This window comes from Bison bison, unplaced genomic scaffold (assembly GCF_000754665.1).
Source record: "Bison bison bison isolate TAMUID 2011002044 unplaced genomic scaffold, Bison_UMD1.0 scf7180017864461, whole genome shotgun sequence".
NCBI classification, from domain to species: Eukaryota; Metazoa; Chordata; class Mammalia; order Artiodactyla; family Bovidae; genus Bison; species Bison bison.
This window is the reverse complement of record NW_011495023.1, coordinates 9,036,617-9,047,546: the sequence shown is the minus strand read 5'-3', so window position 1 is coordinate 9,047,546 and position 10,930 is coordinate 9,036,617. Positions and strand designations below refer to the sequence as shown.

The following is a 10,930-nucleotide window of genomic DNA, read 5'->3' as shown; positions in this document are numbered from 1 at the left end:
CTCAGTTCAGTTCAGTCACTCAGTCGTGTCCGACTCCTTGCAACCCCATGAATCGCAGCACGCCAGGTCTCCCTGTCCATCACCAACTCCCGAGGTTCACTCAGACTCACGTCCATCGAGTCAGTGATGCCATCCAGCCATCTCATCCTCTGTCGTCCCCTTCTCCTCCTGCCCCCAATTTCCATATACTAGGAACATACAAAATTTGAACTAAAAAGCACCATTTATTAGAGCATAGAATGTGATATAATAGCAGATAATTTGACAGAAAACATGCAAGACTTGTACACTGACAACTACAAAATGTTGCTGACAGAAATTAAGGAAGACTTGAAAAATAAGCATATTGTGCTCCCTGATTGGAGGACTCAATATTATGAAGATAGCAGATATCCCCAAACTAATCTATGGCTTCAGGGCAATCCAATCAAAGCTTCACCAGCATTTTGGGTAGAAATTGACAAACTCCATTTTAAATTTACATGGAAAGGCAAAGGAATTATAATCACACCTGAACAACTCTGGAAAAGAAGAACAAAGCTGGGTGACTTATATTACCTGATTTCAAAAATTTTAATAAAGCTACAGCAATCAAGAGGTGTATTATTGGCATAAAGACAGACAAATATCAGTGATACACAATACAGCCCAGAAATAAACAGTCTCTCTTTCCTTCTCTATCTCTCCAAGGATGCCCAAGCAATGCATTAGGGAAAAGAATAATCTTTTTAACAAATGATGCTGAAACAATTGGATAGGGGCATGAAGGACTGGAATGAAGGACAATAAAGACTCAAGAGGAAACAGCATTTGGGGATAATGAACTTGTTCACTATTACCTGTGGTGATGGTTTTACAGGAGTCTATGTATGTCAAGGCCTCATCAAATTTTACTGTCTAAGTATGTGTTGCTTATTCTATGTCAGTTATGCCTCAACTATAAACCATAGTTGAATTATATCTCAACTAGAACTCAAACTATAAAAAATGAAGTGCAGAGAATAATGTTAAACTCCAATAAAGAAAAACAAACCGAATTACACTTTTTGTACTTAAAAGCAAATGCAAAGATTATATAGTTGGTTGGGACAAAAGCATGTGACTTTTTAATCAATAAGGCAGAACTCACTAAACTTGTGGAATCTCGAAGCATCATCCCATGCTGCCCACTCCTGACACAGCAGATAATTCTAAACTCTCTGGGGGTGACTGTACTCTTCTAATGAGAAGCTCAAACACCACCAAACTTTCTGGTGAGCGCTTCAAACACTTTACTGGAAACCTAGCTTCTTATAAAACTAAAACCCAACCCACACATACAAAAAAATGGAAGGAAATTGCCTCAGCTTACCTGTTCTTGTCAGAGGATGGGTGACTAGTTGTTGAATTACACTGTTTTCTGATGACCTCAAAAGGAGCACAATATCAGTGGGAAGAGTGTCTCTATTTTTAGCCAAGAACCCACTTGCATTATAGATGACCTGTTGATAAAGTACATTACAAACACTGTCACAATCAGTGTTATCACCCTTGTCCTCACTACCATCATCATTATCATTATCAATAGATGTGAAAGTGTAGAAGTGTTAGTCACTCAAGTTGTGTCCGACGCTTTGTGACCGCATGGATGGTAGCCTGCCAGGCTCCTCTGTCCATGGGATTCTCCAGGCAAGAATACTGGAGTGGGTTGCCATTCCCTTCTCCAAGGGATCTTCCCAACCCAGGGATTGAACTCGGGTCTCCTGCATTGCAGGCGGTCTCTTTACCATCTGAGCCACTTGGGAAGCCCACATTAATAGATACATATAGACAGCTTACTCAGTGCTGAGTGACAGCTACACAAAGATTTATAATGGTAATCCTTTACAACTTTAGAAATGTGAACCTCTTCAGGTTTACACTATCTCTTTTCAGAGACAAATTTGTGCCTCACTGATTTTATTTGGGTGGAAATAATCAAAAAGGGTTGATTCCTCCCACTTATTATAGTGGAAATGTTGTGTGTTTCCCACCTCTATTTGGAGGGTTGGGGCCAGAAAGGTATTCTCATTTCTATGATAATTGATTTGCCTGCAGTGAAAAGGCCTTTATAGAATTTGCTCCACAGTAGCAGGGACTACATATACTGTGGGTGTTTAGTGTTTCTGGCACTTCTAAATAATGTTAAGATTTTTAAATATCAATGTAACCCCAAGATTTTGGTAGGGTGGTTCAATGTGGTTATTTTTATGGGGTGAATTTCATCCCTCCAAAATTAGTATGTTGCAAATCTAACCCCCAATATGACTATATTTGGATACAAGGTCTTTAGAAGGTAATGAGGGTTAAAAGAAGTTTAAAGGTGATGCCCTAAGCCCACAGGACTGGTGTTCTTATAATAAAAGGAGGATATCTACACAGGAGATCTCTTTCTCTTCCTTACATGTACGTAGAGAAAAGGCTAAATGGAACATAGAGAGAAGGCAGCCACCTGCAAACCAGGAAGAGAGGCCTCACAAGATACCAGATCTGCTGGCCCCTTGATCTTGGACTTCTAGTCTCCAGAACTGTGAGCAAATACAATTTCTATTGTTTAGGACACCCAGCCAGAGGTATTTTTGTTATGGCAGCCAGAAGACTAATATAGTTAAAAACAACTGGATAAAATCATAGGAAATCTTTAATGATTGTTTTAAAGGAGACTTATTTATAAAATCGTGTGCTGAAAATCATGAGAAAGGTTATAACTAAAATATTTAACGTAGATTTTGCTTTCAATGACAAAAGTCTGGAATGTTGACTGACACAGAAGTTCTATTAGACTAGAATTCTTAGGGTTCTAGCCGTTATTCTATTTGTTTATGTATTTCTATGAATTCCCCTTCTTGATTTGAATATCTTCTTAGTCCTCCAATATTTATAACATCATTGTGAGTGAAAGATCTGTTATTCTCTACAGAAGGAATGGAAACCGTCTTCTGGGCGCAGGACAACATATCTGAGGTTTGCTCTGGTATAGGAAAGTGTATCCGTCAGTGCATAAACATTGCTTCCTCTAACTGCATGCCAGTCCATAAGCTAATCCTATCTAATTAATCAGCTCAGTTATCTGGCCATACCTTCTGCCTGGTACCTTCTCTTGTTGGGAAGGAGGAGAAACAAAGGCTGCAGTGGACAGAGAAGCATCTCAAGTCTGAAGAAGGCAATTTATATAAAAGGTTCCCAGTTATCATTAAAAGAAGGGAAAACTGCCAGCCAACTGCAGCCCAAGCCAGATCTTAGGATCAGAAAGATGGACTCTTTATCTCATTATAACTATCTGTAAATATTTGGGGCCAAAATTTTCATAGCTTTATTCAACAAAAGACTAAAGAGAATCTCAGTTATAGTGCTTCAGAGTTCTTACCTTTCCTGCATAATGGTGAATTCCAAAACTAAGCTCCATTCTTTTAGGTCTCCAGAAGTATTGTGATTTCAGATTACCTTCAAATTTTTCTGTAGAAAAAAATTTAACTCCAAGATTAAGCATGTTGGAATGTCTCAAAAAATACTGATTGATAGAATCTTCTCTTTCACCATAAAATGGAAAATGTGCCGTGAAAAAACTGAAAATTCTATATAACTACTACATGTAGATTTGTAATATAATTATAAATGGTAAGGTAAAACTCAAGATCATGAATTTTACCATTCCATTACGATTACAGTAATGGAATGGTACTATTGCACAGCTGCTGCTGCTGCTGCTAAGTCGCTTCAGTCGTGTCTGACTCTGTGCGACCCCATAGACGGCAGCCCACCAGGCTCCGCCATCCCTGGGATTCTCCAGGCAAGAACACTGGAGTGGGCTGCCATTTCCTTCTCCAATGCATGAAAGTGAAAAGTGAAAGTGAAGTCGCTCAGTTGTCTCCGACTCTTAGCGACCCCATGGACTGCAGCCCACCGGGCTCCTCCGTCCATGGATTTTCCAGGCAAGAGTACTAGAGTGGGGTGCCATTGCCTTCTCCGCTACTGCAGAGCAGCAGCACTCAAACCTTGCCAAGCATCAGAATCACCTGGAGGGTTTGTTAAAATAGACTGCTGGGTCCCACCTCCAGAGCTTCTGACTCAATAGGTCTTGGAGTGGGATCCAAGAATTAACATTTCTAGCAAGTTCCCAAGGGGGATGCTGATGTCCCCGGTCTAGAGACCACACTCTAAGAACAGAGGAAAGAAAAAACCAAGTACTTGAGATTGTCCAGAGAGCTTTGTGAAACACGACTGGATGTGAAACCACGAGCCTAGACATTTGGTATTTTGTCTCTCTTTTCTCTAAGAGGAGCTATAGGTTATTATTGATTACAAAGGAAACACAATAGGATCATAAAGGAAGTTGTACAATAATTTTACCAACACAAGATCTCTGTTATTTCATGTCATGGAAGGTACATTTTAACATCAAAATCAAGTGACTAGTATGAAATGATTTCCCCACAACTTTGGGGTTTTTTTCTTTTCCATCTATCTCTTTTCCATTCTGAGAGCTGTCCTTTCGCCCTGCCCTTCCATTTCTAACTTTGGGCTGGATGATCTCTAGGGTCATTTCTAACATAAAATCCTATAGTCAGGGCTCTACCATAATATAAGGTGAAGTTGAATATGGAAATTTGTTTATCACTAAATATTTCACCCTATTATAAACATTCACTGGTCCAGGTATTAGATCAAAAGCCTCTTCTTTAAAGTTACATGTCCAGTCTTTGTCACAGCAATATTCTACTAACTTAAAAAAAAAAAAAAAACATTCATAATTACATGACTGCATTACCTGAAAACTATTTAGACATACTGAATTTAAAACCCACCTACAAGAGTTTGGTCTGTGGCCTTGGGAAATCTACTTTCTTCATCAAGGAGGGACAGTAAACCCATTGGCTTCTGCAGAAACATGTCTAGGAGAGGCCGGTTATCTTCATATTCAATAACTCTAGCATCAATATCTTCATTTAGGTATTCATTCTATAATGGGACATGACAGGCATAGAAATACTTAAAATTTTGTGAACAATATGTAAACTGGCAGAAATTACCTAAAATTCTGCTCTACATATAAAAAATTGCTCCCTATGACCTTGCCCTTAAACTGAGGGTATCATTTTATTTCTCTCTCTCCAGATGTCCTAATTCATTAAAGTCAGCACTGTTGATATTCAGGGTAGCCATAAAAAGTTTCTATTCCATGTATTAGAATTCCCTCTATTAGAATCTCAAGCTTTCCAGACATGGGGGACTATGTTGCTAGTGAGCTGTAATAAAATTATGTTACATAATTTCTTCTGTTAATTTTTTTTGACATGAACTGTTTCTTAAAGTCTTTATTGAATTTGCTACAATATTGCTTGCTTTTATGTTTTGGTTTTTTGGCTGTGAAGCACATGGGATCTTGGCTCCCTGATCAGGAATGGAACTGGCACCTCCTGCATTGGAAGGCAAAGTCCCAAACGCTGAACCACCAGGGAAGTCCTCAAGAATTGACAGAATATTAATTAGGTATATCTTAGGGTCACATTTCCCCCAATTTCAGCCTTTTATCTAACTTAAGCAATCTCTCAAGAACATCACTTTTCAATCATGATGACATTTGCATTATTTGGGATGAACAACTGTGGGTCACAGGAGCCACTGATGGATGAAGAACCAAGAACATGCAGGTTCCCATCTGGGCTCTGCCACTTAACTAGCCACCTGTCCTTCGGAGTTTTCTTCCTCTTAGACATCCATTTTTTCATCTACTAAATAGAAGTAACAATCTCCATCTAACAAAGTAAAAATACCTGGTACACTAGTAACCATTTGTGGTTGCGTATACTGTAATGTCCGGAGAAGGCAATGGCACCCCACTCCAGTACTCTTGCTTGGAAAATCCCATGGACAGAGGAGCCTGGTAGGCTGCAGTCCATGGGGTCGCTGAGAGTCGGAGACGACTGAGCGACTTCACTTTCACTTTTCACTTTCATGCATTGGAGAAGGAAATGGCAACCCACTCCAGTGTTCTTGCCTGGAGAGTCCCAGGGACGGGGGAGCCTGGTGGGCTGCCATCTATGGGGTCGCATAGAGTCGGACACGACTGAAGCGACTTAGCAGCATACTGTAATGTCAAATGCATAAAATAAAAACAATAAACAATAACTACTGGAAGATGGTAGTACCAGCACAACATAGATGCCGATAATCTAGTTTACAAAAGGGACGGGAAGAAGCATGCTGCAGCTCTGCTTCTGTGACTTTTGCCTTCACTCTTCGTCCTTCCCCACCCCCAGTGCTGCAGTCTGTTAAGAGATGACCTCTGACCTCCGACCCTTAGAGACACTTACATGGAAGGTACATACCAGGTCTCAGGTTCTAAAGCAGCTATTGCTGGGGAAGTATAACAGATAATCACTGTCTGGGGCAGAACGTTCTCCATTCACAAACTCAAGTCACATGCTATTTTCATTACTATTTTAATATATTCTTGAATATATATATATATTTATTCAATATATTCAATAACATATTGAATATATTACTCAATAATATATTCTTGAATATAAATATTTTCATTGAACACTATAATAAAGCACTGTGATGGATGATAAAGAGATGTTTAAAATGAAGTCCCAGTGGATTTAAGATAAACTGAGTGATTAGTAAATAACTACCTAAAATGCAAGGTAACACAGGTTAGATAAGTGCTATGTACAGAGTGAAAAAGTTGGCTTAAAGCTCAACATTCAGAAAACTAAGATCATGGCATGTGGTTCCATCACTTCATGGGAAATAGATGGGGAAATAGTGGAAACAGTGTCAGACTTTATTTTTTGGGGCTCCAAAATCACTGCCGATGGTGACTGCAGCCATGAAATTAAAAGATGCTTACTCCTTGGAAGGAAAGTTATGACCAACCTAGATAGCATATTCAAAAGCAGAGACATTACTTTGCCAACAAAGGTATGTCTAGTTAAGGCTGTGGTTTTTCCTGTGGTCACGTATGGATGTGAGAGTTGGACTGTGAAGAAAGCTGAGCGCCGAAGAATTGATCCTTTTGAACTGTGGTGTTGGAGAAGACTCTTGAGAGTCCCTTGGACTGCAAGGAGATCCAACCAGTCCATCCTAAAAGAGATCAGTCCTGGGTGTTCATTGGAAGGACTGATTCTGAAGCTGAAACTCTAGTACTTTGGCCACCTCATGCGAAGAGTTGACTCATTGGAAAAGACTCTGATGCTGGGAGGGATTGGGGGCAGGAGGAGAAGGAGACAACAAAGGATGAGATGGCTGGATGGCATCACTGACTCAATGGACATGAGTTTGGGTAGACTTTGGGAGTTAGTTGGTGATGGACAGGGAGGCCTGGCGTGCTGTGATTCATGGGGTCGCAAAGAGTCGGACACGACTGAGCGACTGAACTGAACTGAACTGATGTACAGTGTACTACAAGGGGTTCTGAGAAAGAGAATTTATCTGGGATCTTGGTGGAAGAATTTAGCCCATGGCAGGTGGGGCATTTAATATGCAAATATTCTAACCACTGCTTTTAGAGCCTTATAAAATTAAAATCACAGTTCGAGTGTCACCAGGAAAAAAATAAACATGTATTTTTAAATACAACAAAATCTTAATACATAAAAATGAGGCAGAACCCACTGCTCTGAAAGGCAGATCACCTGAAAGACGTCCAGTTTACCCAGTACGAAAAAATGAAAACTTACAAAAAATGGAAACTGTGAAATGAAGTTTCACAGCTTTTTCATTGGAAGGTAACCTTGAGAGATGTACACAGACCTAGAATTACTTGACTGTCAGGCACATTATGCTGACAGCAGATTATAGCTTAAACGGCAACTGCAAAGTTCAAAGAGGCTTTGTATGTTTTCTGCCGAAAGTGTGCAAGGTTAAGGTCTAAACCAATGCATTTTTCACTTCTATTTGCTTGTGTCAAAATCCACTGACTGCTTTGGTGGCAGGTTACACAGAGCAGAGATGAGGAACTTGGAAAACAATGGACTGAGACTTTTAAGACACTGGTTAGTATCTCCAGCATGATGGAGAAAAAAAATGCTGTTAGGATTTACAAAGCGCTCTTAGTAAAATGATTATGCCTAAAACAACATGTTATGTATTCTTATAGCTGTTATGATCTCAAAACATTGGTGTTTTTAAGTATATGTGGAAATATGTAGCCCATATAACTACTCAGAAAGTCCTCTGTTATGCCCTGTATATTAAAAATACCTTCAAAGAGGATGACTAGAGGGTTTTTTTTTGATGTTTATTTATTTATTTGGCTGTGCTGGGTCTTAATTGTGGCATGTGGGATCTAGTTCCCCAACTAGGTATTGAACCCAGGTCCCCTGCACAGACAGGACAGAGTCTTAGCCACTGGACCACCAGGGAAGTCCCCGGTGGAGTTATTAACTACAGTAAAGCTGAGCTGTTCAGCATATAAAATCCCTACTCTGTTCAGGTGCCCCAAATTCCTTTTGAAAAAGGGATCATTCTAAATACATATCAAGGAGAAAGGAAGTGAGAAGTTGTGTTAGAAAACTTCATGCCTGAGATAAGATTTCCTTGTTTTGCAATGAATTTTGAGTGTGAGGTGTGGACAGACAGAGTAGAAAGGCTATGGAAGATGCATCCACAGCTACGGCCTACACCGCAAGCTTAAATATTTTGGGTCAAAATGTCACCCCAGGAGAGACTCAAGATTCCTACACTGTCCTCAGACTCACACAGCAGCGTAGAGGGGTGGCTACCGTTAATAGATAGAGCCATGTATATTTAGGGGTACGTGGGACCAGGGAAGGTAGAAATAAAGACGAAAAAGGGAGCAGTCCTGTCCTCTGCATGCGTGCTAGGTCGCTTCAGTTGTGTCCAACTCTTTGCAACCCTATGGACTGTAGCCTGCCAGGCTTCTCTGTCCATGGGATTCTTCAGGCAAGAATAGAGACATGAGGTGGGTAGCTGTGTCCTCCTCCAGGGGGTCTTCCTGACCCAGGGATTGAAGCCACGTCTCCTGCGGCTCCTGCACTGCAGGATTCTCTGCCACTGAGACATCCAGGCCCTTAGGGCACAGGAAGAATGCTCTCTGCCTTTCCATTTCAACCTTTAAGTTACATCCTCGGGCTCCTCTGTTTTTTCTATATTCTCTTTTCCAGTTGTTGCATCTACGAGATCTGTATCCTTCCTGTTCGGGAGTCTCTACAATGTCCCGCTGTCACAGTCTCTGTTGCTGCGGCTGCCACCTGCCTCAGTGCTACCATCTTATTCACTGTCCTTCCTTCCTGATGTAGGTTGACTCTCCATGGCCTTTCATCTGAAAATACTCTCTCTCTCTCTCTTTTTCCTCCCTTCCTTCCTCTCTCCCTTCTTCCTTCTTCCTTTCTTTCAATGAGATGGAGCATGTTTTCTTCTGTATAAGAGAATACTTTGTTCGGTTCCTGGTTCTTTTCAACTTTATTTGTTAATGAGAAGATGCTTGGGTGGGTATCAGACATCTGGATTCAGTCCTGGCTTTGTTTAATCAGCCTGTAACACTGGGCAAGTCGCAGGGAGTCATTTGTATCTATGAACTGTATAAATGATCTACTTAGGTTTCTTCTGGTTTTAACATTTCAAAATGTTGACACTGCCTGAATGTGTTGTAAAACTTAATAGATAAATGAATGTGTTGTTGACAGAACATTTGCAGGGGAAAGAGGCCACACATATACATTTATTCCCTGACATCTGTCTTTTAGTAAAAGAATTCTTACTCACCAACTGCTCATATAAGTGTACATATTCATGAAAATGTTGCCCATGTGGAAATAAACCATTGAGAAGTTATTCATTCTAAGAGAGAATGAAAACCCTTATACGTTGAAAATCTGTGATTTTGCATGTTATCAGTACTCGAGTTGAATTAAGTACATTTATTAAAGTGAAAAAAGAAATTTTGCCACTTTTTATGCTGAACTAATTTCAAACTAACAGAAAAGTGGCAAGAATGGTACAAAGAACTTCTATGTATCCTTTTCTAGCCTTTTACTGCGTTTGCTTTATCATTTGCTCTCTTTCTATATATACATATTATTTTTAGTTATAATATTTTACTGAAATAACTTTTTAAAAAACTAAAAATAAAGAAAGCAAAGTGGCAAATATGCATGCTGTAAAAATCTAAATAAAATTTATGATTGGAAATATATTTCTTTCAGTATTTTCTATTCAAAGCTGATATCAATGGTCCTGCTCATTTTTACATTAATGATTATAGCAAGCCAAAGGGAATATTGATCATCATTAATTTGAGATGACATAAGTCTTTAATTCAGAATTTGACAAGTAACCTAATGAGGCAATATTTTGGATAATTCCTAATAAAATATATATATTATATTTTACATATATTTCCCTGGTAGGTCAGACAGTAAAGAATCTGCCTGCAATGCAGGAGACCAGGGTTTGATCCCTGGGTCAAAAGATCCCCTAGAGAAGGGAATGGCATGCCACTCCAGTATGCCTGCCTTGAAAATTCCATGGACAGAGGAGCCAGGCTACAGTGTATGGGGTTGCAAAGAGTCAGACACAACTGAGAGACTAACACACACATGATGAATTTTGTAGAAAGGAGATTTAAATGATGTTCCATAGAATGGCTCCTTTTTTTTTTTTCTGAAAAAAGAGCTGTACAATATATTTTGAAATTTATGCTTTATTGACTATGCCAAAGCCTTTGACTATGTGGATCACAATAAACTGTGGAAAGTTCTGAAAGAGATGGGAATACCAGACCACCTGACCTGCCTCTTGAGAAATCTGTATGCAAGTCAGGAAGCAACAGTTAGAACTGGACATGGAACAACAGACTGGTTCCAAATAGGAAAAGGAGTATGTCAAGGCTGTATGTTGTCACCCTGCTTATTTAACTTCTATGCAGAGTACATCATGAGAA

The 10,930-nt window shown here is 39.7% G+C and overlaps 1 protein-coding gene across 1 annotated transcript in view; it reads right to left on the bottom strand.

Moving 5' to 3' along the window:
* MYO3A (myosin IIIA) overlaps positions 1–10,930 on the bottom strand; it is a 158,207-nt gene that overhangs the window by 45,305 nt on the left and 101,972 nt on the right. Inside the window, exons 19-21 of the mRNA XM_010860064.1 lie at positions 4,824–4,977; positions 3,386–3,474; positions 1,352–1,481 (exon numbers count right to left, since the gene is read on the bottom strand). Coding sequence (XP_010858366.1) covers positions 1,352–1,481; positions 3,386–3,474; positions 4,824–4,977 — 373 coding nt within the window. The remainder of the gene's footprint in view (positions 1–1,351; positions 1,482–3,385; positions 3,475–4,823; positions 4,978–10,930) is intronic.